The sequence below is a fragment of the Apis laboriosa genome, unplaced genomic scaffold (assembly GCF_014066325.1).
Source record: "Apis laboriosa isolate Shangri-la unplaced genomic scaffold, ASM1406632v1 scaffold13_cov153, whole genome shotgun sequence".
Classification (NCBI taxonomy): Eukaryota; Metazoa; Arthropoda; class Insecta; order Hymenoptera; family Apidae; genus Apis; species Apis laboriosa.
The window spans coordinates 2262687-2290660 of record NW_025221370.1 but is presented as its reverse complement, the minus strand read 5'-3'; the positions used below and the strand labels follow the sequence as shown (position 1 = coordinate 2290660).

At 26.1% G+C, this 27974-nt stretch overlaps 2 protein-coding genes across 12 annotated transcripts in view; one reads left to right on the top strand and one right to left on the bottom strand.

Moving 5' to 3' along the window:
- Window positions 1-27974, top strand: part of LOC122720942 — a 62484-nt gene that overhangs the window by 31470 nt on the left and 3040 nt on the right. The gene's annotated exons all lie outside the window — the stretch shown is intronic.
- Window positions 3395-27482, bottom strand: LOC122720940 (transmembrane protein KIAA1109). 11 transcript variants are annotated; one of them, XM_043948062.1, is made up of 52 exons: window positions 27276-27482; window positions 26331-26640; window positions 26076-26219; window positions 25686-26005; window positions 23326-25601; window positions 22975-23261; window positions 22566-22869; window positions 22186-22509; window positions 21372-21744; window positions 20779-21282; window positions 20439-20697; window positions 19949-20296; window positions 19804-19880; window positions 19371-19707; window positions 19086-19264; window positions 18779-19004; window positions 18305-18693; window positions 18075-18236; window positions 17859-17984; window positions 17447-17521; window positions 16725-16863; window positions 15770-16012; window positions 15080-15336; window positions 14969-14998; window positions 14524-14827; window positions 14059-14457; window positions 13474-13983; window positions 12965-13380; window positions 12367-12808; window positions 11994-12241; window positions 11179-11870; window positions 10948-11108; window positions 10663-10871; window positions 10235-10464; window positions 9937-10155; window positions 9778-9849; window positions 9563-9718; window positions 9313-9492; window positions 9015-9216; window positions 8529-8914; window positions 8052-8461; window positions 7642-7971; window positions 7226-7537; window positions 6931-7123; window positions 6577-6806; window positions 6133-6414; window positions 5871-6059; window positions 5584-5790; window positions 5316-5339; window positions 4418-4548; window positions 4129-4319; window positions 3395-4057 (listed from the first exon to the last, which is right to left on the bottom strand). In XM_043948062.1, the coding sequence occupies exons 2-52, from the start codon at window positions 26581-26583 to the stop codon at window positions 3838-3840; spliced, it is 15177 nt and encodes a 5058-aa protein (XP_043803997.1). In that variant the 5' UTR covers window positions 26584-26640; window positions 27276-27482; the 3' UTR covers window positions 3395-3837. The 11 variants fall into 11 exon arrangements, with proteins under 11 accessions (XP_043803997.1, XP_043803999.1, XP_043803998.1 ...); XM_043948064.1 differs by having other exon boundaries at window positions 10675-10871; XM_043948063.1 differs by having other exon boundaries at window positions 19961-20296.

The following is a 27974-nucleotide window of genomic DNA, read 5'->3' as shown; positions in this document are numbered from 1 at the left end:
AAAGATCTTTTTCGTCTGCAGGATAAAGAAATTTCCGTAAATTAAAATGATTCCAAAATGATCTTTTTCGAGAAGAAATGATAAATAATTGAATGTAGTATTAAAATGGCGGAATGACTATAAAAATTTAACGTGGCGCGTATCTCAAATTATAATTTGACCAATTTCACAATAAAATCCGTTTATTGTTTATTATTTTTTTTTATTGTTCGTTTATTTTTTAAGTTTCTCCCGGACGTCACGCAAAATATCAGAAATCGCAGATTCGCATCTCGATCGATTATCCGACAGAAACGAGCCAGAAAAGATTCGTAACGCGTGAGAATTCCTCGAATTCATCATGAAATTATTTGGAGGAAAGATGTTTGACCTTAATTTCGTCCGCGAAAAAGAAATTCCCGCGCGCGAGGAACGCGTGAATGAAGCTCTCGTTGCATCACGAGAATCGATTTACCATGGCAAAAATAAACGACGATATGCAATTACATCTGCATTGCGTTAAACACGGGGGAAGTAAAGTATCGTGAGTAGTAAGTAAAGTAGCTATGATCTGCACTGGAAAACTGATCTTATCGCTGATTAATTGACATCAAGAACGTGTTACTTCTTACAGCTGTTTCTCTTATCTGTTTTTTGGATTTTTATTTGCTCGCGACACTTCGTTCCTTCGTCGTGTATTTTTATTTCTTAATTAAGTCGAATAGCTTTATCGAAGATCAGTTTTAATGGAAGAGAGAAATTTTAAGTCTGGAGGTAAAGGATGGATATTTACGACAAAAAGTCGTTTTTCTTTTTTTTTTTTTTTAACTCATCCTTGTCTCAAACGAATATAATCTAATGTCATCGCGAAAAAACTACGCACGATGTCCGTTAAATGTCATCCTTGACATCTTTGGACAAAATAGATAACTTCCAATAGACAGCAGAAAAAACTGCGTATACTTACATTCCTTGGACGGGAACAATTGCGTAATTTCAAAGTGCATTTACTTCACTTGGACCTTTATCTCGATAGTAAGAATTTATAAGATTTATAATGATAAATTACGATTAAATAATCATTAGATGAATTTTTAATCTATTGAAACATATATAGTGTTGTCGTTTATTTTAATCAGATGAATAAGAAAATGAATAAGAGAAAATAATTATTAAAAGATTGTTTTGAAATAAAAATTATAATAATTTCAATTTCATGCATAAAAAGTATTACAAATTCTTTTTTTTTAATGTTTTTATTAATTTGTTCAAATATAGATAACAAATATACAAAGAAAGTAGAACAACAGTTGACAATTCAGTAAAAGTAATTATAAATCGAAATGAAGTGGACCTATACATATACTATATATGTATATCATAAATGCTGCAAGAAGAGATGTTAAATATATTGTGTCTCAGGCACATTAGTATATTTTTTTTTAATTTGAACATATACTATTTCACATCTATTAGATATATTATTCTATGAGATGACAAATTTGGCTAATGAATGCAAATGTTCGAAATCCACTGAAAAATTAACTGTTGATTCAATTGCTTTGTAACTTCCTAGATATCGTTTCACTGATTCCTTTACTCGAAGCGAATTTTTATCATTCGAGTATCGAAATAAATAAAAAATATTTATACATCGTTCGTTTCTCGTAAATAATACTACTGTTACAATGTAAAATTCACTATTCTTGTATTGGCTGGATCTAGTCTTTATTAAATGTATAATTTTTTTTTTAAATAGAGAACATTACGCGCAGTCATAACGATGAGCAAATATACACATAATATAAATTTCAAAAAAAATTTTGGTCTGACATATTAAATAAATTAACATTCATTATTTTAACTAAAAAATATACTAAATTGTCTAAATTCTTTCTATAAATTACATTTTAGAGGAACATATCATTTTTATTATTCAAATATTTCTTTCAATTAAATTAATCTTAAAAATATAATATTTTAAAAACAAATGTATATGCAATATTATTTAAAAACATTAATTGCATAAAAATTTTCATTTAATTATTAAAGCTGAAAATTCTTGTATCTTATAATATCAAGTACTTTAATTCGAATTACGTAAATGCTGGAACTTGCATATAATGTTACACGTATATTACGATATAAATAATATACGTATAAATATGTTATTACAAAATTCAAAATTCATAATTGATCAATTTTCTATCGTAAATATATATTATTGCGATATTAGTGATTATGGAATAATGAGAAGCCTAAATTCGTTATTTGCAATCTACGTAAAAATCCGCTTTTGTTATATTATAGAAACATATGCTATATTTTGTTTGCTCTTCATATATAGAAAAATTCTAATAAATTCAATTATATTATTGTAAATGATCAAATTGCACTTAAAATTAAGTAGTGCTGCAGGAAGACTAAACCCAAAAAACTATAATTTTTGCAATGGATACTATAATATATATATTACGAATCTCTCGAATGAAAAAAATGCTTGAACGATACATTAATTGCTTATTTGCTTATATGTTTTCTACATTCAAGTTTAATCGATTTTTACATTTTTCATTTAAAATAGTATATATGTATATATACATTGAAATGTATTATCCTACAGTAACAACTTAATTCTAATATATACCAGCTCCTTATTTCATTGTTTTGAAAGTGCACATTGCAATTACAACTTGGCATTATATGGTGTATCTATAAATATTTTTACGGAAAAAATCGTGCGATTTATATATATACAAAAATATATTACATTACATTACAGTAATAATTTAATATGCACAAAAACGATTCATATTTCATAAAACTAAATAAAGATTGTATTATTCTATCTTCTATTAAAATGTTATGTATACATATAATTCATATATATTATCGTTAAAAATGAGCAAAAATACCATGGCTAATATCGATTAACAATATAATAAAATTTTAAATTCATTTATTAAAAATGATTTAAAAAAACAAAAGGAAAAAAATAGAAAATAAAAAAAACAGATGATAACTACAAAAATGTAAGCGTAATTGATGAGCAATTAATGGAAAGACAAATGTTTTTTGAAACTAATATGCGTTAAGAAAGTTGCTAAGTTCCAAGCTAAAAGAGCATTTTGTTTCCATACATAATTCTCAATATTTCTAACACGTATAACCGTCTCATATTTTATCTAGGCGCATAAGTCTTTTAAAACGCTAATATCTACATAATTTGTACGTAAATGTAATTTATAAAATTCTAAAGCTGAAAATTCGTTAAATATTTTAACATACTCAAATGTGTATTTATTATAATCGTGAACGATTTTTAAAATGAATTTTTTTTTAAATAAAAATTCTCCATGATATCTTATGAAAATATAATGAGAAAGCGTTATTAAACGCTATTAATATATGTGTGTGTGTGTGTATTACGCTCGTTGCTATGCCATTGGCATTCTGTGCAATATCTAACACGTTCGAACGAAATATCGGTAACGATAAACCATTATTTATATTTTAATGTACAATTGTTTGATTACATGTTACATCTTATTAACATACTTCTTACAAATGCTGTTTTAAACATACTCAAAATATCAATTTCGCGAGTAAGAGTTCGTCGTTTCTTACACTGAACTGATTGAATTAATCATTATAGTTTATTTCTTTGTTAGGAAATTCGTATTATTTAATGTTTAGTTTAAGTAGTGTAAAGAAACAACGATTTTATTGATATTCTTGCTTAGTAGCTTAGTAGCACAAAAAAATTATGGACATTATTTTGGACGATTATCTATGTGTGTATGATTTTCCAGCTTCTATATTTTCAATCTGAACTTCAAACTTTCAAAATCGTAATAATTATTTTTCTCGTTTATGTTCTTTCTGTTCTTCTAACGATTCTTCGCGAACTGCAGAAACCATTCTTAACATAAGAATAGCTAATAATTTGTCTAGAGGATCCATAAAACCTCGTTGAATCCATTTAGGTATCGTTGTACGAGCATGAGCAAATCCTAGCTTTTGCAAAATATAATCTATTCCATAGGGCTCAATGCTTTTACCAGCCCACGAAAGTAACCTTCCGTATAAAGAATAAATGTTATAATAAAATAACAACATAATAAAATAATTATAATATTTCGTCATTACCTTACAGTTGGTTCTACATGCCATGTTTTACATCTATATGATCGCCAATCTTTTATGAACATTTCTGCTGGATCAAATTGCTTACGTTTCTTCTCATCTTCAGAAATAATCGTTGTTGTAGCGGAAGTATTTGCAGTGCTTCCGCTTTTTTTCTCTTGAGGATCTGGACTATGTGCTCGTGCGCTCATATTCTAAAAATGACATAAAAAATTATAAAATATTTATAAAATTATAAAAAATGCTTTTTCACACTCGACATTCAATTTAAAAATATACGAAATGTAATTACCACTTTTTCTTTTTCTTTCACATATGAAGTAATTAAATCATGGAGAAAGAAAAAGGCCTCTGCATCTACCGTAACAAAGATATGATCTTCGAATTCCGTGATGAAACTACATTCAACTAGTGGTTTTTCACCTGTTAAAAAAATGATTTTTAGAAAATAAATTTTACATAATATAAAATTTTAGCATTGCATTTCAAAATATTTTAATGCATTTACAACGATATATAACTACTTTTTTTAGCAATTTTTCAATAATTACTTAAGTATTGTTATAATAAAAAAGCAATATAATTGCATTTCTAATATTATACGAAAATCAAAAAACCTGTTACTATTAAAGTATTGAAATGATTTTTGCAATGAATTCTATTCTATTCTAAAACTGTATATTTAATTTCTATATTTTTGTAGAATTATACTATGTAAAATAATATAATAATATGCGTGAACAATAATACTTTAGAATTAAAATATTGATATAATTATAATTATTCTGCATTGGGTAATATTATATTTTAATATTATATTTATTATACTTATAAAAACTATTATTGTTATTTATTATTATAGGAAATAAATATATATTTTAAATAAATAAATATTCTATTTATGTATTGCATTAATTATCTTATTTTATGCAAAACATGCATTTTAAATATATAAATTTAATTATACAGAGTTATGGCAATTTCAAAAACTAAAATCTAATTTTTAGCAATTATTTAGCATTTATTAATCATTCCATGCAAAATAATTTTTTATATAATATTATCTTATAATAGATATCATAATTATAAAGCATTCAATAATCTGAAATATTCTACAAATCAAATAATTTTATTAATTCCAAATTGAATTTTACCAGATTTTAAATAAATCATTCTTACATTATACTTACTATACAAAATATGTTTAGGTGCTCCTAAAAATATATAAAGAAAATAATTGTGTACATAATTCAAAGAAAAATCATTTTTACTTTAAAAAGAAAACTATTGCTTTTATATTTATAAATATATATGAAAAATAAATAAGATAGATAAAATATTTCATATAATTATAATATATATAATTATAAATATATTTAAAGATATATTTTTGTTATAATTTTTTAAATTTCTTAAATATATATATCTATTTAAATTATGATAATAAAAATTACGTACCGATAACAACTGGAGTTTTAGCAGTTTGAAGATGTTCGGTTTTTAAATGTAATTGTAATGATGGCAGAGCAAATATAACTTCTCTCGCATGAGAATGTTCTTGTAATTTTCCGGAAGTAGTTGATGTACTTCTTCCACGAGTTACATTACCACTATCAGACGTACTATCTGTTCGTTCTCTTTCAACACACGGAAATCGATCTACGGCTATATATTAACATAAAAATTAATATAAGAAATTTAACTTTATATTTATTATCATAAATATATATAAAATATATACATACCATCAATTTCACTATTAGCAAATGCATAATGAAACCATTCTTGTAATGATTTAAATTGAGGTGGGAAAAGTACACTACGACTCAATCTGCAAACTGTAGCCATAGAATGATGTCTTGCATGTTGCTCTTGTTGTTGACCTAAACTAATGGTTAATGTTTGCACGACATGAACATCGCGTGTATTTGGAGCTAAAAATATTATTATTATTAAATAATTTTGAAAGAAATATAGATTTCAATTATTTTTAAAAATATTTCTTACATTCAACACTTGGAATTTCTTGAGCTTCAGTAGTAAAACTAATACATGGTTCTTTTAATGAAAATAATGCCCAATTTTTACTTTTGAAATTAATTCCATGGAAACATGCTAAACTTATATTACAACCATGAAGTTCCATTGTTCCTCCGAGTACAGTACCCGTTGATGGTAAAGAAAAACTTAAACTACCTAACTGAAGCCCAGCTACTTGAGCTAGTACTCCTTGCCAATGTCTATGATGTCGAGCATCCGACATTGTAGTTTGATTTGTATGCCATGGAGCTGCAAAAACAAAATAAACAAAAATTTATTTTTAAAAACATATATACTTCATTTATAAAATTCATAATTTAATTACTTATAATTTTATTATTAAAATATAATTTAATATTAAATATAATTTATCAAAATATAATTTATTATTAAAATATAAATATAATTTACCTTCATTAGTAATTTTCTTTTTTTGCGTTCTTTTTCTGAAGCTACTGTTATTTACTCTTTGATGCTTAGGTTGTAAAGAACTAAATACTCGTTTACTACTTTTAAATTGTTGACTAAAAAATTCATCTAATTTATAATACATTTTTAATAGATCTGCTGTTGTTGATTTACTAATCATAATCTGCAATTGATCCCATCCTAAGTCTCCATGCATAAAAATTACTGCAGGTCTAGAATATTTATAAAATAATTATAAATGAAAAAATTAAAAAATAAATATTTATAATTATTTATGAAAAAATTAGTTATGATCAGTTATGATTTAAAACATTGTAATAATAAGCGTAAAACAACCTTCTTGTTGGCATAAAAGCATCTCCACTATTGTTACGATTAATTTTCCATTCATCTCTTAATGTAACATCCAATGAAGATACTCTAGACATTAATACACTCGTTCCCATATAATCCAATCGTAATTCTAATGCAAATAATTTTAAACCAACAGTATGATCAGGTTCTATACCAGGTTCTTCTCTAATATGTACTATAAAAATATGCACATATAAAAATATTTAATTTATTAATTAATAATATAAAAATATTTTAAATTAAATATTAGTATAAATTTTGATATTACAGAACTTACTATATGTATCAATTTCACTCAATTCAATGACACCACCAACAATGCCACCTTTTGCATCTAAGCTAGAACCTCCTAATCCAATACCTATATACAAATTTTTATGTCCAGTACTTCCTATGGAAAGTCTTCCATCAGACCTAAAATCCTTTGTCATCCATGTAACATTACCCATTACATTGCCCATGTTCATATGAACATTTAAACGAGTGAAATTTATGGCAAATAATACTAATGTTTCCCATGCAGATTCTCTTAATTTAAGTTCTGAAGACATTTGTTTATCAGAAGTAAAACTCCATCCTCTACCGATATCTAATGTTAAAATTATATTATTTATACTTATTAAAATATAAAATATTAAAAGTCATATGAAGTCATAATTAAAAAAAATAAAAATTTTAATCAATTTAAAATACCTTTCAATCGTGCGTGTTTCGGTATATCACTTTCTAAACTCAATCTTAATTTATCTCTATTCAATGTTGGACTTCGTTCAGGAGCACTTTTAGATAGTCCATCAGTAGCATGCCGATCATAATGTTTTAATAGAGAACTACCCATAACAGCTTCTTCTTGATTTAGAGAAGGACTGCCATCACCTTCAGAATATGCAGTACCTGAACTTAAATCTCCTAAAAATAATCGACGTACTATACTACGTCTATACCATGCTTTTGGAAAAGCCAAAATTTCACTTAATCTTCGCATATCGTATTTAAATGAAGCCGATCCAATATCAACAATTGCTAAAAATTTGTATAAAAATATTTTATTAATTTTATCAATATATTAACTATTATCTTAATAATTAAAAAATAGTACATACTAGAAAATCGTATAACTGCACGACTAGTATCTGATATTTTCTTTAACTGCTCACTTTGAAAATTTAATTTACGACTTCTAGACATGTGAAATTTTACAAATGCGACATTAATACTTAAAGAATCTTTTCTTTCACTATCCGATAAAGGTGACCATTGAGCTTCTTTTAAACCAGTTTTCTTTCCACCACCATAAGGATGAAAAATATAAACGGAAAAATCAGCAAGACATCCAGTAACAGATAATCCACCAATCGCTGAACCTGCTTCTTTTCCAGTAGATTGTGTATTTGGAGATTTGTACTCTCGAAACTCTATAAGTTCTTCTTCTGCTCGCTTGGACGAAAATATTATATCAAGGGACGGCAATTGCAGAATACATTCCACGCGAGAAACTGGTAAACAAGAAAATCTAAAATAATGAAGAAATTTAGTAATTAATATCTATAAGAAAATTAATAAGATTATTTATAATGTACCTAAATGTAGAAGGTTGCATATGAAAATATACTATCACATCAACAGGAAAACTCGCATAAACATAATTGCTGCTACTTGCTGCAGTAGCAGCCCAAGATGTACTTTCTGTATTATCCAATGGAAATACTACATTTGTTTGCGTATTACTATGAAAATTGGTTTTACTTGGTATTGGTTCTAATGTTTGTTCCAAAAATTCAAGAATATGTGGACTTATTATTGTTTCTTCTGGTATACTTTGAAGTGTCATCCAAGCAAACAAACTAGCCTTTTTAGTACTAGACTTTTTAAACGCAGTCACTGATGAAGGATTAAGCAAGCTATTATCAGACGATACACGAGGAGAGACAGATTCTTCTGGAAGTGTTTTAGATTCATAATGTACCTATAACAAAACATAATTTAAAAATATATACTGATATAATATTAAAATATGTGCAATAGTAAAATATGTAAAATATTTATATCTGTAAAAATATTTTTACCTTTACATCTAAACCAGGAATATGAAAAATTGTTAAATCTACTAAAGGAACGTTTGTATGTTGTAAATATCGTAGTCGAGATGTACTTGCAGTAGATGATTTTTCTTTACTACTTAAATGTTTTCTACTACTACTAGGACTGCTTGGTTGAAATTCAAATGTACCTCCTGAACATGATCGTTCTTTTTTCATTCTACTCATACTATAAATAAGTAATTTTTATAATATTACATGTAATATTACATTATATATATAATAAATATTTATAGTATTTAAAGTTAATATACAATCAATTTACATTTTAATTTCATCTTCTTTTCCTGGATCTTTTGTATGGAGTACACATTTACCACTATTAATTAGAACTTTTACATCAAGTTCAAAATCTATATTAGGTTCTTGAGCTTTTTGAGGTGTTATATATGGTGATGAAGTTGATGAAGATTGTTCTTTGCCAAATGAATCAAGTAGTGGTGCACTATAAAAATTAAAATTTAATAAGTGTAATTTAATATATTTATATATTTATATTTTATGCTCATACATACTTTCCTTCCATACTATCATAACTGGAGGTATAACTAATATCTCTGCTTTTTTTTCTTAATTCAACTCGTTCTCCATCTATTTCAATAGCTTCTGGCCATTCTAACTCTCCCTCTGGTAAGCTTAACTCAGAACCAGCACTTGGAAGTGATGATTGCCTATAATATTAGTTAAATATGATAAAAAAATATTATAGAATTATATAATATAAACATACCTGCCCATAGTATGTGTATCACTAAAAGTAACTCGCGGTCCACTAAGTCCTCTTACGCGAAGAGAAGCAGATCTTAAAAAATTAATAAGATTATTAAGTAATGTTTTTTGAAAAAAAACAAATTTTTGAAAAAAAAAATTTTGTGAAAATATATAATACCGGCTTGGACCACTTCTAGGACTACTTTCATAACTAGCAGAATTTGCTGAATTGACTTCTATATTCATATCTTCAGGACTTTCTAACTGATTTTCAAGTGTTGGTGATGGTACGATAAATGAGCGTGATCGATACGTAGTTGGTTTTCCACCTAATCCTAATTTTCCTTTTATTCCTGAAGCTTTAACTGACTGTCTTCTTAATTTTTGAATCATATCTCTATAATTCGTATAAAAAAAAATATTTAATAACATTTTTTTCATCAGAATAATGTAAAATTTATTTCATAAATTTATACCTTCTAAAATCTTTAAAAACCATAGCTTCTAATTCATGTAAACGCTTCATTTCTTGCTCTATAGTTCCATGAGAAGCACCCAATGATCTTAAATCATTTATAATTTTTGCCTGTTCATTCATTTCTTTTTCAATTAGTTTCGATCTTTTTTTCGCATCGAGTGTAGGATCAAAAACAAACGCTGGTAAACTATCTGTCCAATTTTTAGATTTCTTCATTAATATACTCTCCTACAAACATTTAAAATTCAATTAATGAATAATATACATATTATTAAACAATTTAAGCAACAAAATTTTATGAATGTAAAAAAATAAAAAAGTTTATTTGTCAAAATATTCTTAATAACTTATATCTAATTTCTAATACATTACCCAAATAAGGACCAAAAAAAGTACTAGGATAAAATAAATATAATTAAACCATACTTTTTTCTTAACCTGGCTAGTACTATTATCTGGTTGATCTGCATCATCACTATCATAATCAGCAGGTACATGAATATCATCTTCTTCAGAACCAGTCAGCATTGTTAATGTATGTCCAAGTGCTGATAATTGTTGTCCTACATTAACATCTAAATGAATATCAACACCTTCCATTTGCCATTGTACATTTAAAATCCACTTGGCATTATCTAAAAATAATTGAAAAATAATTATCCATTCATTACAAAAAATTATTAAAGTAAAATTGAAGAATATTTTTATTACCAGACTTATCCTGTTTTTGTGCAATTGTCCTGCTACATACTTCATAAGTGCCTTCAGAAACCATACATAAATTCATTATACTACTATCAGTTACATCTGGTTTCCAATCATCTAAAGAAGTTTCAAAATCATCAGCAAATCTTAAGCATAAACCCATAAATCTGTAAAATATTAAAATATTATCAATCAATTTGTAATTCATTAAAAATTGAATAACTAAAAAGATTATACCTTGCTTTACTAACTAAGCTACCACTGCTGCAAGCTGATATACTTGTATTTTCTAATGTTACTACTACAGCACCTCTTGATTCACCATCATATAGTCCTCTATTCATACTCCAAGTAGGTGGCAGAGGATTCAATGGTAAACAAATACCCATATCATCCACAGTCAATTGCAAAAATAATGTTCCTAAATGAGGAGCACTTAATTGACTTGTTATTTGACCAAATGGCACTTTTTCAAATACTTGTTGTGTGGCAGTTAAAACCTCTTTATTTAAATTAGCTCTTTTCTCATTCCAATATTCATATGCGTTTTTATAATTTAACCAAACAAGTATAGCTTTATCAATAGCCATTGGTTGAACATATATTAATGGACGTTTTAATGTAATTAATACTACTTCTTTATCTTCACCTTCTGCCATCTCTTCTTGGAAAGCGTTTCGTAATCCTACTCTAGTATTAAAGAAGGCAAATTGTTGAAATTCTGGTTCTGCTTCTTCAAATAAAAGATTCTTTAATAATTGTCCAAGACTTAAATTAATATCAACTTGTGCTTTTCCAAACAACTTCATGTATGGATTTGGTGAGGCACCAGAAACATTTTGTACTCTATTAGATAATTGCAATTCAACTGCTCCAGTTTCTAATCGAACTGCCGAATTCGTCGGAGTTGTTGCTGTCAATTGTATTCTCTATATATATAATATAAAAAATATTATAAAATATTATAAAGTTTAAATTATTAATAATATTAATATTATATGACATATAATGATATTAATGATATAAATAATATATAATGATATTAAACATGCCTTAATGCGAATAATCAATGTAAATAATATTCTTTTTACAGTTGTATTATTTGGTTCTTCATCTTCTAACCATAAAGGAACTGGTTTTTCTCCACCATAAACTTTTTGTACAACTTCATTTACTTCTTTCATGAAAACTTTTTGTACGAATACCAAATGATTAAGAAGATCTGTAGTCAATGAATGTTCAAAAATACCGATATCCGCCGTTGCACTGAGATAACTACCTTGTCTTAATACAACACCATCTTTAAATTATAAAAAACTTAATTCAATATATTCATATTATAAAATATAATAATTTTATAATTAAGATATAAAAAGTAATTAAGAAATTAAAGTATAATTCATAAAAAATCATTTGATTACTAACCAGCTAATTTACTATCATTTATATTACTGTTACCATCTTGAATATATTCCGCAGATACATGTACTTTAGGAAGTTCAATACTAGCTTCAGAGGGTAAATTTGCTTCTGTCACTTGAAGTTTTGTTGTGAAACTCAAAGTATGATGAGGTAGATCTATTGTAAATTTAGCTTTACTACCAGTTATACCAGAACTAGTTACTCGATCCATTTTGTATTGTGCTTGTAAAGATGGTAACAGAGCTGCTGTTATACTTAAACTTTGAAGTATTATATGAAACTGCATTACAATTGGTTCTAATAAACTAGATACTACTTGTGGTTTTTCTAAGTCATCTGATGGCGCAGGTGCATAATGATGTGGACTACTAGGTACTCCTGTATCTATTTCATCTTGTTGTTGACCTCTGGACATTCTTGAAGATGTTCTTGTCACCCTAAGTTCCTGAAAAAAATATTATTATTTGATATTATAACTTGAATATCTATAACTAAGAAATTTATATATAATATAATATATATAATTATATATAACATAATATAATAATTTAAATATATTTATCATAAATAATTATTAAAGAAAAAAAAATTATATATTTACTTGCAAAGTCGATGACAATTGTTTACTACCTCTGGTCATCATACCATGTAAAGCTACTGGATGTTGAGGAATATCTATATTGACAGCACCGACAGTCAATAATCCACTATTTTTATCTTTTTGTCGTCTACTAATACTCGAATATAAAGCCTGTGATTTGCCTACAGTTACTTTGACAACTGTTTGTTGATTAGGTGCAACACCTTCTAATAAAACAATCATTGTTCTGCCAATTTGACCAGTTAAACTGCATTCTAAACTTGCAGGTCTTGATTTTTTACGACATGTAAAACTTGCATGAAGACTCGTTATTTCTGCTTCAAGCTTCAATCCACTAAGAGTAGCTAACAATCTGGTCCTATGTATTCGAGCAACACCAAAAATAACTAATCTTGTTCTTTCTCCCGTAACAATATCTGCAATGTATTTTTATATATAATGAATTATATAAAATAAATGATAAAATTCAATTTTAAAGAATATATGCTAAAAAATAAATTAATATTGACTTAGTTCTCGTGGAAGTGGCACAGGTGTTGAACTATTTTCAGCATTCAATCCTTTTTCGATATCTGTATCTTTTGTTTCATTTAATAATTCATATTTTCGACCACTTTTATAATGTTCTGAAGCATCCGCTGGTATTGAAAAACGATGTGTAATTGTTTTAGTTTCTGGTCGAGTAGCGTATAAATCTAATAAATAATAAATTGTTTTCCAACACCGTGGTGTTAAATGCGTTGTATCTTTACATTTATCAGGAAGTACACAAAATTTGTCTAAGCCAGATCCACTTGGACTTGCTCCAAAATTAGGAGTTATTACACCTTCATTCAAATTAATATATCCTTTTACACTTTTTCCTGTACTACGTAACTTTTGAGCAAAACTTTGAGGTCGAGATCGAATACTCGCACCAGGTGATATAACTTTTGAAAGATTAGGTTCAAAACTATTACGAAGTAATGGAACATCTATTTTTTTCCCTTCTAACAAAAGTTGTTCTTGTAAATCAGATGCTATTTAAAAAGTAAAAATATATTAAATTCATGTTTAAATATTTAAATAATAAAATTAAAAAATAAAATATTTACTTGAAGATGATCCATTTTTTACTGCTGTATCATTAACAATTAAAGTATTGTTTCGTTTACATTCTGGTTGTTGTTCTTTTAATTCCATTTGTGTTTCTTTGACATTTTGATACATATTACTAATTTGATGCAATAATCTGAGAAGAGGCATGTTTACTTGTTGACTAATATATCGTATATTTAAACTAAAATTCACAACTGTACTTGTATGTTTCTTCAATTGGCCCCGAGATATGTACAAAACGGTTTGTTTTTGAATCATATCATCTACAGTCATATCAGCCATTTTCTTAACATCAATATCAATACCGATTTTTTCACATAAAAATGCTGGTGTTTCTGGTGGTATATCCAAATAAAATTTTGTATTATTTCCTTTTTTTGTTTGATATTTATTACCTAAATTTAAAATTTTGTTATATTTCCATTTCAATAAATGTTTAAACAAATATATTTTTAATATACCTTTTCTTTTATCAGTTACTTTTCCAAATTCACTGACAACTATATCAATACGCATAGTTTCCATATTTCCTACCAAGGATAAATTTGATCCTAATGAATCTAAGGAAGATACATTATTTACATTTCCTGAACCAATGGCAGATAACATTTGTTGTGGCATAACAGATAAAGAAGATAAAAGTGGTTCAAAAATTAAATGTGCATCTAAAAGTCTGAGTGAATCTTTCATAGGATAAAGAAGAGTACCACTATGAACATCAGAATCCTCTGTATCATCTGTTGTCATCGTATTAATTTTAGAATCCTGAAAATACATATTTATATACATATATATTTTATACACGTAAATATAAATATAAGTATATAAGTAATTAATATAAGTTCATATTCAAATATAATAAAATAGCATCTGTCAAAAGTAACACATTTTACAAATTTCAAATACCTTTAAAGATTTTTGTTCTGCACGAAAGACCTAAGATAATAGGAATAATAAAAATAGATATTTTATTGCAAATATTCGTTTCTTGAACTTCTATATAGAATAAATATTTACCCAATTTCCTTTTAAATTGCCTTTATCATTTTCTTTTATAAATTCTTGTTGTTTAGCCATCCAACTATATAGATCTTCACCAGTATTTAAAGGTTTATTAGAATGATAGCTTGTAGGAGATGTGACTTGATCCAAACTTCCAGTACTATGTTGACTACCATGTCCACCTCCAGAATAGATACTTGGATTAGAACCAAGGTGATGAGAATGGGAAATGTGAATTTGCGGTGTCTTTTCTTCTCGCAATGTGCCGTAACCTAATTAAAATTCTATTTGTATATATATTTTCATTTTATTAAAAAATAACATTAAATTAAAAAATAAAGCTTAAAATAGTGTGTTAAAGGAATACATGCAAATATGTATTTACAAAATAAACAAAAATAAACATAAAACAGATACCTGATGAAATAAGAAGCAATATGTATGAGAAAAAAAACTAATGCTTGAAGACATATGTAGTGCTAAGATTAAAAAGCAAAGCAATGCAATCTACAAAGAAAATTTATAATATTATGTATTCATTGCAATCAAAACAGTCCATCCACTAAAATTCAATTTTTAATTATTTTAATTTTTTTTCCTTTTTTTTAAATTTTCATTCTTCTTCTTATTAAATTTTAGAAATGAATTTTAACGTATAGACTGTTAGTATATAGCCTATAGAGAATTCAATTATTTTACACTTACTTATGTTATTTGGTTCCCGAGTTTGATTGAATAACCCACCACTTGCAAGCAATGGAAAAACAATACTTGCTCGTGTACTAGCAGGCATTTGCGTGGGTTGTAATGATTTTCCTTTCTTTACATGAACTACTGGTGGAGAGGGGGAAGTTAATGAATCCGGGCCTGGAACCGGTGTTGCTATGGGGGTTGTGTCTTTTCCCCGAGGAGAACTTACAGGAACCGTCAAACCATCACCACAAATACCTGGTCATTCCATCAAGCCATGATTTTTGTTCAGAAAGATCATGATTATACTATTAATGTTTGTAAAAGCATGTAATTTTAATAATACTACAATATTTATAAAATATACTTGTTAATTTTTATAAATAATATCCTAAAAACTATTATATTCAAAGAATAAAAAATTTATGCACAAAATTAATTTTTAAGAATTTTTGTGATTTTTTATATATTAGATAATATAATATAATATTAGATAAATAAATAATATAATTAAAAAATAGATTTATTTCATATATAAGGATTTAAGATTTTAATATTAAAAATAATTAAAAAACAAATATGAAACAAAAAGTAATATAAAAAAAAAAATTTTGTATATAATTTGTATGTAAAAAGTATAAAATTTATTTAATGTTAATAAGTAAATATTTTATAATTATTATTATTAAACTTATTTATCTTTAATATTATTACTTATTAATATTATTATTTAAAGACATACTTAAAGACACATAATGTGTCTATATGAAAATGCAAAATGAAATATTAAGCAATTATAAAAATTACAATTTAAAGCAGATGCTAAAAGCTACAGGGATATATTAAATTAAATAAGTTTTAGAAAATATCAAATAATCTAAATAAAGGAAGAAAAAGTTATATCAATACTGTATCAGGTGTCTTCATAAATTGTGTAATTAGAATTTTAATTTAATCTAATTTATAGTACCTGTACTCTTATCTTGTCCACTCTTGACATGTGTATGTTTGTGCATATGATCTGTGTGAATTAACATAGCACATTCATCTGTGACTTCCTGATCATCAACTTCTCCTGTGCTACCCTCACCATCAGTCAGCAAATTTTCCTGTACATGAATAAGTCAAATCCAAACTATTTATTTAATATTTTTAATAATGAAAGAAAAGTAATAATTTATTTAATGTAATCAATAACCAATAATTCACAAAATAAATATCAAAAGTTTGAATGAAAATTTTTAATTTTTAATAAATTTTTAAAAATAATAAAATAGTTAATAATTAAAAAGTGTGAGAATAGTTTTCAGAAGACTTTGGTTTCAGAAGTTTTCAATTTCACAGGAAGTCTTCAAGTTTTTAACATTAATTTTATATATTTTTAGTTAAATATTGCAAAAGCCCTGAATAAACCTCCACCACTACAATTTATATACCACATATTACTAATTTTCACAAATAAAATAAATAATATTTTATTACAAAATATTATTTTATTCAAGCATAATAATAAATTAATTAAAACACTAATGCCAATATGTGTGAGTTCTGTTAATGTACACATATATGCAATAGAATACTAGCATATTATATTATATTAAAATAAAGTTAATAATTATTTAACAAAGCTTATTAAGATGAAAATCAATTTTTATATGAAAAAAGTTTGCAAAAATACTGTGTTAGAACTACCTCTGTGAATATATTTTTTAAATTCTTACTGAATTTTACATTGTAACCATCCTCCTGTACATCGTTGCTTATTTGCTGAAAAAAAAATTGTCTACCAAATTACATTCCCCCTAAAATATATTATGATCTTCTGAATTAAATAATTTCTTTTTTGTATAAATGGTGCTATCAATACATGGTATATAATATGATTATAATATTTTTAAATCATTATACAAAAAAAAAAATAAATTTCCAAATGGAAAATATGTTTATTAGAAAAAACAAATATAATGTTAATAAATATTTAGAGAAAAATATTAATAGTGATATATATATATATATATAAAAGTTATATAAAATTCCATTCCCAATATTTTTAATTTAATTTTTAACAAAAAATTTAAATATGCAAAATAAATAATATTCATACCTCATCTGGATCTGAAACTGCAAATGTAACATTTAATGGTTTGACATGTTTGGTCTTATAATTATGTTCTAATAATAGTGGAGTATACAGAACATTCTTCCATTGTCTGCTCAATACAATTACTCCCTAGTAATATAATTATATAAATATATATAAATAAATGCATTTTTAAATGCATAATTTGAAAAATTAAAATATAATTATAATATAATTTACTTGTCGAAGTGTTGATAATAAAGGTAAATCTGATTCTTTTAAATTAGCTTCAATGCTTTTCAACTCATTTAATAAAACATAATTTTGTAAAATTGTACATAATTGACAAGATGGATCTTCTTGTAATGTTTTTGCTAATGGTGTTAATCTTCCATAACGACTCTATAAAAAAATTATCTTTTAATAAAACAAATTTGATTATAAATATAAATACATATATATAGATCTACCTTAGTAGGCATGTGCGTCGCTTGAACATCTAAAGCTTCTGCCATGAGACAAGCAACAATAGCAGTTGACCTTCGATACATACTTCTAAACATATGTACAATACGAATTGCAAATTTATTGCTAGGATTCATCCAAGCATTTATAGCAGGTGATGCTGTACTTAATAAATTCCAATCTAATCGAGTGTAATCAATTTTTCTTGTTATTGGAGTACGAGGTGGTGCTGCAAAGTTAAACCATACTGTTTTTAATTCTATTATACAAGAAACTGTATTTCCGTTTCCTGTTTTCGAGACAAGACTCGCACATGTTGCACTAGTATTTATTTGCGCTCCATTATGCAAATTCGTTGAAGTTGTTTCTGGTTCAGCTGTAGCCGTAGTAGAAGCTATAATATGATAAAAAAAATATTATATATACATAATATATAAATAAATGGTATATATTAACTATTTAATAAATTATATATATACCAGCTGCAGTGTCTAGTTCCTCTTGACTCTTTACACTATCAGTATAAAATATTTCGGCATCAACTTTTTTATTATCATTTCCGTTTTCTCCTTTTTCGAATTGAGATCTTTTTACTATTTTCAATTTAATACCTTCTAAACCACATTCAAACATTATAAAACCCAATCTATCTTCTCCACTACCAAGAGTAAATTCTTCTGTTGCTTGTGGCGATCCAGATTGTTTCTATAATATATATATTTCTAGTAAGCTTTAAATAAAGTATAATATTAGAAATAGCATAAATTAGAAAAGACAAAAACATACATTTTTTTCTTTATCATCCGTAAATTGATGTAAATAATAATCAACACATTTTAATGGAGAAGTTATTCTGGTACACGTAAATAACACTCTTGAATAGTGAGCAGGAATTGCTGTTATAACTGCATCTTTTAATATTGAAGATTCATTCCTAAGTCTACGTAATTGTGAATGGGCTTTGCCTATTATATAAATTATTTGAATTAATTTTATGTAATAATTTATAATTATATTAATATATAATTTATAATTATATATAAATATATAATTATATAATATATAATTTACCTATATTTAATGTAACTACAATTTCTTCTTGCTGTTTTTCAGATGTTTCTATATATACTGTTTCTCCACTTCCTATATCTGCAACCACAGCAGCAGTTTGATGCCCAGGTAAAAATGCCTTGCTGATTTTATTAACTTTTTTTTGATTTGGTAATACAGCTGGCTTGTGAAATGTTTGAACTACTTCTCGAGCTTGTTTTCCAACATAAAATCTTCCTGTTACATCATCAAAACAGATAGCAAATAGTGAAACACATGTTAAATCACGAATATTTTCAAGAGCAGAAAAGGATATAATTTCTTCAACTACTGAAGCTTGTAATAAAGTTATATTCATCTAAAATTAATATTAATATGTTTATTAATATATTTTTAATTATTTTATATGAAATTTAAAAAAGTATATATTGCAACTTATTAAGTACATTTTTACCTTTGGTAAAATAATACTACCCTGTATTTGCGTCATAATGCTTTCTTCATACATATTTGTTTGTAATGCAATTTTACCTATTATTAAAAATAAACATTAACGAATATATATTTATGTGAAAAAATTCAAATGTAATAAAACTAACGTTTATCGTCACCTTGCCCATTCTTAATATTTCTTTCAGCAGTAGACCGTTTTGAATTTGTTTGTATTTGACTCCAATAAGATAAACTTTGGTCTTGTTTCAAAATATTAGCATCTTCAACTTTTCCAATGCATTCATGATGAAGATGATTTAAAATTGTTAATGGATGCAAAATAGATAATGTCGGTATGATAGCATCGATGAAACGTTGTAAAGATTCTAATACCATAGGACTTAACATGATATCTACATCTCCCTTAAACTTTACGATAACTGTTGTACGCGATCCATTTTCATGTTGCGCAGTTAATAGCTCTTCTTTATTATGAGCTGTATGATCTTCTTCTCCTTAATATAAAATATAATCTTTAATCTATGATACAATTTTTTTTTACAAATATACTTATGATAATTATAAAATGTAGTTCATGCATAATAACAATATAATTATCAGTAATAACAACATAAAAATATTATTTATGTATTCTACCTTCCATGTGATTAATAGTTGTACTATCCCAAAGATATGGATGTGTAGGAGTTTTATTAGATGAATTTGCTACAGGTGAACCATCTGATCTTGTAATCATTTTTAATGAAGTAAATCCTTCAGTAACAGTTTCAAATTTCGGTACATATCTTCCACCAATATAAACTAATCTATTATCTTCAGTACGCTGAAAAAGTGATGTAGTAAATGCAGCATTTCCTGCTGGTATTGATGATTGACTCCAATTTGAACAACGTATCTAAAATTGATTATATATACATATCCTATAGAATATTTATTATCCTATAATAATATTTTAAAATTACGTATATAAAACTACCTGAGATAAATGGCTAACATAGCTTGACATTAGAAGTGGAGAATCAACAATTGGTTTATTTACTTGCATATGCAAATTTACAAGAGTAACATCTTCTTGTGAAGATACAGCAGATATGAAACTGGTAGAAGAAACAGAATGACTATCAGATGAATCACGTAATCCACCATTTCCACCATTTGAATCAGTATCATTTTGAAAACTTGTATTTCGATTTACTCTAGGACTTCGTTTCGTATTCATTGTCTGTGGTTTTGCTCTTTCTAAAGTATGTGCTTTCTCAAATATGGAAATATTTACGTTTGTTGAACTTTCTACAATAGATAAATCTGACGAAAACTTCTTTTTTATGCTATCATTACGATTTAATACTGAACCAGATCCAACAATAGATTGACGTAAACTAGATGTACGACTTCCACTTAATCCATGACTTGTATCTTCATCAGCAGAGTAAAAAGCTTCTGAATGATTTTCTGAAGACATAGATATTGTTCGTTGAACCTGTAAATGAATGAATTATACATAAAAGAATTATAAATAATTTACTATAAATAAAAAAAGATTTAATTATATTATTTTATTAATCTTACTTCTTGTTTTAATTTTTCTTCAGATTCTGATTTAACATATAATGAGTGATGAGAATCAGAAATATTGACACCATCAACATTTTTTATACTTGTTTGCATTGTTTCAGAAAAGTTTATTTCTGTAGATACTACTGGTAATGATTGTGGACTATTTGATTCAAACGGTTCTACATCTGATGCATTGAAATAATCAACTGCTAATTTAGAATCAGATACACTACTCTTTGGAGCAGTTTCTATTTCAGGAACACTTAAGATCGATTTACTGCGTTCTGTATGTAATTTTGAATCTGAATCTAACTTTTGTGGTAACTGTACAACAGGACTTGCATCAACTAATCGAGAATATGGAACATCTTTTATACTGTTTCCGCTGCAATAAAAAATTATAAAATATAATTTTTTAATATAACAAAGTAAAAATTAATTAATATTCTATGAAATAATGACTTTAGTTACTATTATATTAAACAAACATGATATAAAAAATAAATGTTTAAAAATAAGATTATATTTTCTATATTAAAAAGATAAGCTTAAAAAAAGCAGAAAATTTTATGGAGACAGAATCTACTGAAACATAAAATATATTAAAAAATTATATTGAGAGATATAGCAGCATAAATAATATACAATTTATATTTTTTTTTGCATATATATAATTTTCATAAAAAAAAGAATTTTCATAATTTAATTCTAAATATTAATGATCATATTATAAATTCAAAATTTAGTATAATTATGCAATCATGCAATATTTAAAAAAATTAATCAAATTATTAATAAGCTGCTTCAAAGCTATTCCAAAGATTACCGCATCGATGTATAAGAAAATCTTCTGTCTAGTAGTTTCCGTTCCCCACTGCATGCGAATGGACTTGCTGATGCAGTAATTAATTTTGTACTACTAGTTTCTTCAATACAGGATTCTTTATTATGATCTGTCACAGACCTTGGTCGTTCAATCCCTTTTTTTGAAGTTTGTGATCCATCCTGAGTAGCAGTTATTTTTACTCCAGTAACAGGATAATCTTGTAAAGATACATCTTGTAAATTATAAGGTGATGTATGAAATACCAATTGACCATTGTGCAATATAGATTGACCAAATCCTTTTTCTTTACCAGATTCATTAATTCTAAAATAATATTTAAAATAATTCATTGATAAATATGATTTATGTATCATTTATACCTGTATGCAGCAATATTTATGCCATCTTGAAAATCATAATAACTTGGTTTGAAAAATCTTGGCCCATTTCGATTATTTCCAAAAAATGCACAACCACCTATACAACCACATTTTGTTGCTTTCACACCACTTTCTCGAGGCCATAAAAACCATAAACGTTTTGTAGTTTCATCGTGTAATTTTAAATATTTATTTTGTACTAAATGCAAATTATGTTCAGGAGTTGGAAGTGAAATTGCAGCTTCTAAAATTACTGGTCCTAGAGTTATAGATCCCACTTCTAACCAGATATCAGATCCATCACCTAAAAAAGAATATATATATATATATATATATATATATATATATATATATATAGAATAAGTTATATTAACTTTATATAAATTAAAATTATATATATTTATTGTACCTGACATGCGACTGCTTGCATTATTATGTGATCTTCCACTACCAGCTGTATTAGTATTACTTGTATTTGCAAAGTGATCAGCTGCTGATACAAATTGTCTTATTAATATTCTTGGTAATACACCAGTTACTCCAGATTTAACATGTTGACCATGAAGATTACAAGTTGATACGCGAATTGGAGATATCCAAGTATGAATACTAGTTCCTATTTCTTGAAAATATAAATCAATTGCATCTATTGCTATTCTAGTCATTCTATATTTTATATCTTCAGAACTAGGACATCTATAATAATATTATAATATTATTATTTATATTAAATTTATAAATGTTTAAAATTATTGTATACCTATAATGTTTGTCAATATCACTATCAGGACATTGTAAAGGTGGAATACCATGGTGACAATGATGTGGTAAGTCTGGAGGGCGTAAGCTATTTTCATTATTTTTTACCATCAATAAAAATGTTTCCAAAGATATAATAAGATGATGTAATTGTGGAGAACTTAATTTTCCAATTAATTTTCCTAATTGTACTTCAATTAACCATGCATATTCCAAAGTTTCTTGATCTAAACTTCTTCCTTCATTACTAAACATTGCATGTCCTCTGACTTGCAATGCACTTAACATTAAATGTCCTTGATTTAAATGACGTTCTTTAGTTGAACGGATAAAATTATCAGTAATTAATGCGATTGCGGGCGATAAGAGAAGTTGAAGTTCTGTTTCTTTAAATTTTTTTTTCATTTCAAATCCAAATCGTTCTAAAAGTATAACAGGACAAGGAGGATCATTCTCTCCACAATTTTTTACTAAATGAGCTTGAATATCATGCATTGTAATGCCAACTGTTACTTCTAATGGCCGATAATCTCTTGGATCAAATGGTTTTGATTTGGCATCCTCATCTTCTACAGATTCAACACTACTATTTTGCACGTCCCTATCTTTACTTTTTTCAGTACTTATAGATGTAGGATTTGTTCGACTCTGTTGCATATCAGTAAATGTTTGATAATCACCAAATAAATTTTCTTTTAAATGTATAAAATTTTTTAAAAGGGATCCATATAAAATTAATATAGATGGACCTATTTCAAGATCTAAACTAACTTTATCAGGAGCTATAGATTGTGGATCAAATTTCTGACTACCATTTCTGGTCCATTGAAGACCTGGCGATTTCCCGCATCGAGGAATTCTCATTGGGGATAGAAGAATTTCTTCTTTTTCTGGAGTTGTTATATTTGCTTGTGGTGTAGGTCCTAAAGGTGGACATGGATGATATGTATAATTAATACTTAATGCCACAATTGGTACAGACCAACAATCAACCCAGCCTGCTCCTTTCTGACAAACATTTCTCCATTTTTTATTTTTATTTAATTCTGTTAAATATATATGTGATCCATCACGTGTCATAATCTTTGCATTTTTATTCAAAGCTAACAAAATTGTACGACTTGTATTGACTTCAGGTAGATAAAATGAAAGATCAACACTTTCACCTTGAATCCAAAAACGCAAAGGAATTGTAATAGGCAAATAATCCACAAATGGAAGATCAAATGATAGCTCGAAAAATTCCCCACAAAAAGCAATGTGCGCATTTTCTTGATTCTGTGATGAACAATCAATCCAATTATATTCATTACATAATGTAATTAATTCAAATTCTTTTAACAATAAATTAAATTTCCACGTATAAGGTACAAAATGTAAAATATCAGGTCTGGCTTTACTCGCCCAATCATTAATCATATCTTGAAAAAATTCTTTGTGCGAATAAACTAAATTAGCTGTAGCTTTACATCCAGTTAAATTTAACATCCATTCTTGATGATCATTCCACTTTATTGGATAATGACATTTAACGCCAAATTCTAATGTTTCACTTTCAACTAAACTTCGATATTGTAAACTTGTAGTTGCTTCTAAATGTAATAATTGTCCAGTTATTTTTGTTGTATATCCATCTTGTAAAACTATCCAGGGCATAGTAATTTCCAGATATGATCCAGGACCTACATTAATATGAACTGCATTTGTTTCTCTGTTTTTACTAAAGAGTATATCAATAGTAGCTTCATTCAATGTTGATAATCTAATATCAAATGATTGAACTTGTCTTTTTTCTCCTGTAACAGGAGTTTTTGTAACTTTTAATGGCTGATAATCATTAGGAAAAAAAAATTTAAATAAATGTTCTCTTTGTCTATCAGCCCAAGGACCATAACTAAAATCAGTTCCTTTTCCACATTTAATATCAATACCCCAAATTGGCGGCATAGCTTCAACCATGTCTCCATTTACTAATTGAATCATTTGTGGATGTTCAGGAACAAATCCAGGTTCATCCATATAATAATATACTTCTATGTTGTTTGAACTTAATACAACAAATCCTTCTCCCATATATCTAGGTGGATCATCTGACATTCCAGTATATTTTGGACTAGGTGCTAAAATAACTTTGAAATTTTCTGCTTTACACTTTGTAAAATGCATGAAATGATCGTATCGAGATGCTGCTGGTTTTGTAGAATATACAAAATGTGCTTCTTCTACAGTTATTGATAAAGTTGTTGGTATTAATCGATTACCAAATACCAATCTTCCCTAATATAATAAAATATAATAAAATACCTTAAATAACCTATAATAAAAAAATATTGAAAAATGACAAAAGATTTGTGTACTAACTGTGCAAACATCCAATTTAATAACAGGTATTAAATCTCTCCATGTTCGAGCAATAACATGAGCTTCTTTTTTTCTAATATTATCAACATGACGTGAAACATCCATTGCATTTATTTGTTGACGCGTTTCATGAGTAGTATTATTAAATGATTCTATATCATGATCATCACTATTAATATTATGATTTTCTTCATCAACAAACATTTGTGATGTAAGACCAAATGTTTTTTCTAATTGTGCATATAACTGACAGCGATTATAAACATGTAATTCAAAACCATTTAACATAACTGAAAGCCTTGTATCTGAATGTGAAAGATCTGAAAAAATATTTATTCAGATTTTAGTTTTAAACATCATAGAAAGAAGAATTTTCTGTGTAAAAAATACCTTCAGATACATCTTTGGGAACATAACTTCTCCACCATCTAAATATAAGCCATCCATCCTGCACTCTGATACTATAATCTGTTGTGATATAAACTATATCTCGAAACATTATTTTTCCACTTAGTGCACTTAAAGTAAAAGATCCTAAAAATAAATAATATAATATAATATTATACTTAATTCAAAAATATATGAATATTGATATTACAATAAATATTTATTTTTTCTTAAATTTATTTTTCCTATAAAACTTACCAACTTTAACATATCCATCTCTAATAACAAACCGATTTAATAATTTTGTTAATATATAACCAATAACTCTGCTATTATAATAAGCTATATAAATAATCCATGAAATAGCAGATACTAATGAGCAAAGTAAATATATAAAACTACTATCCATTTTAAGATCATCAAGGATGACATGATCGGAATAATTCCAAAAAGCTGGTTCAATTCCAGAGAACGATGGAACTGTAACATTATACAGTTCGTTCTCTTCCATGATGATATTGTTTTTTATTGTATAATCAAGAAATATATAACATTTTGTAATTAATCACTAAAATCAAAAAACAAATATTTATACAAGAAATGATAAAAATATAAATTCTTTTATATAATATATTCAAATGACTGTTTCTAATTTCAAAAATATAAAAAATTCATAATCTCATAATAATTTACTAGTTTTAATTTTATCTTTTTTATCATAAAATTAATCAACTTTTATTTATGTTTATAATTTAGAAATTTATTGAAATTAATTTTAGAAAGAAATAATTTATAAACATAACCTAATAACTAATTATAATTAATAAAGTATTTTATAATTCATTCAGCAATCTTCTTAAATATATTAATTTATTATATTTAATAGGTTTCTTATTTTTTTATTATAACGTTCACAAGTAATGAAAAATTATTTATTAATGATTATACGATAATATTTAAAAATTTGTTATCAATATGTAACATTTATCGTTAAAAATTAAAAGATAAAATTTGAATTTTTCATATTATATTTATTGATTTAAAATTATTTAAATAATTATTCTTATTAATAAGAGCAAGATATCTATCTATACATACATGTATATGTATATATATATATATATATATTATAATCAACTATATATCTTATAAAATATTTTATGAATAAATACCAGGACAAACTAATTTATTTAACTAATTTACCTTTATTCAATACTTATATAAGAATTACATTCAATTTTTGTTGTGTCACTCATGGTTTTGTTTATCAATAGATCCGTCTAATAGATGTCACAGAACTGTCATCACTAGACAGCAATACACATAACCACATCATAGTTGACTACTGACACTTTAGATTTTTAATGATACTCTATGTTCTACTATTTATAAGATTTAACACTTACAATCTACAAAAAATGCCATCTACATTTTTCATTTTATTTATTTTAACAATTATTGTAACATTGTAATAAGTCAGTAAAGCAGTTATAGATCGGCAAGATAGTATTCTGTAATATATTATTATAAATAAAAAAGTATATACATTATATTAAAAATATAAAATAAATTTGACATTCAGTGTATTTTTGTGTGAAGACTTGAATCTCCTTTCTATTTTAATTCTTAACGATTCGATTTGAATAAGATTGCAACGTTAGTAATGATTGGAATTGAAATTAAATTTCAATATAAAATTATAAATAAGAAATAAAACAAGAAATAAAAAGAATAAAAAATATTTTACAAAATATCTTATAAACGTAATAAGCAAACAAGGAAATTAAATAATGAAAAAATTAAAAATAAAATAAAAATTGACCATCAGCGAATATTAAAGAGAGACATTTTTCGAATATTAAAAGTTGAATAAGAATTGAGAATCAGCGCCAATATTAAAAG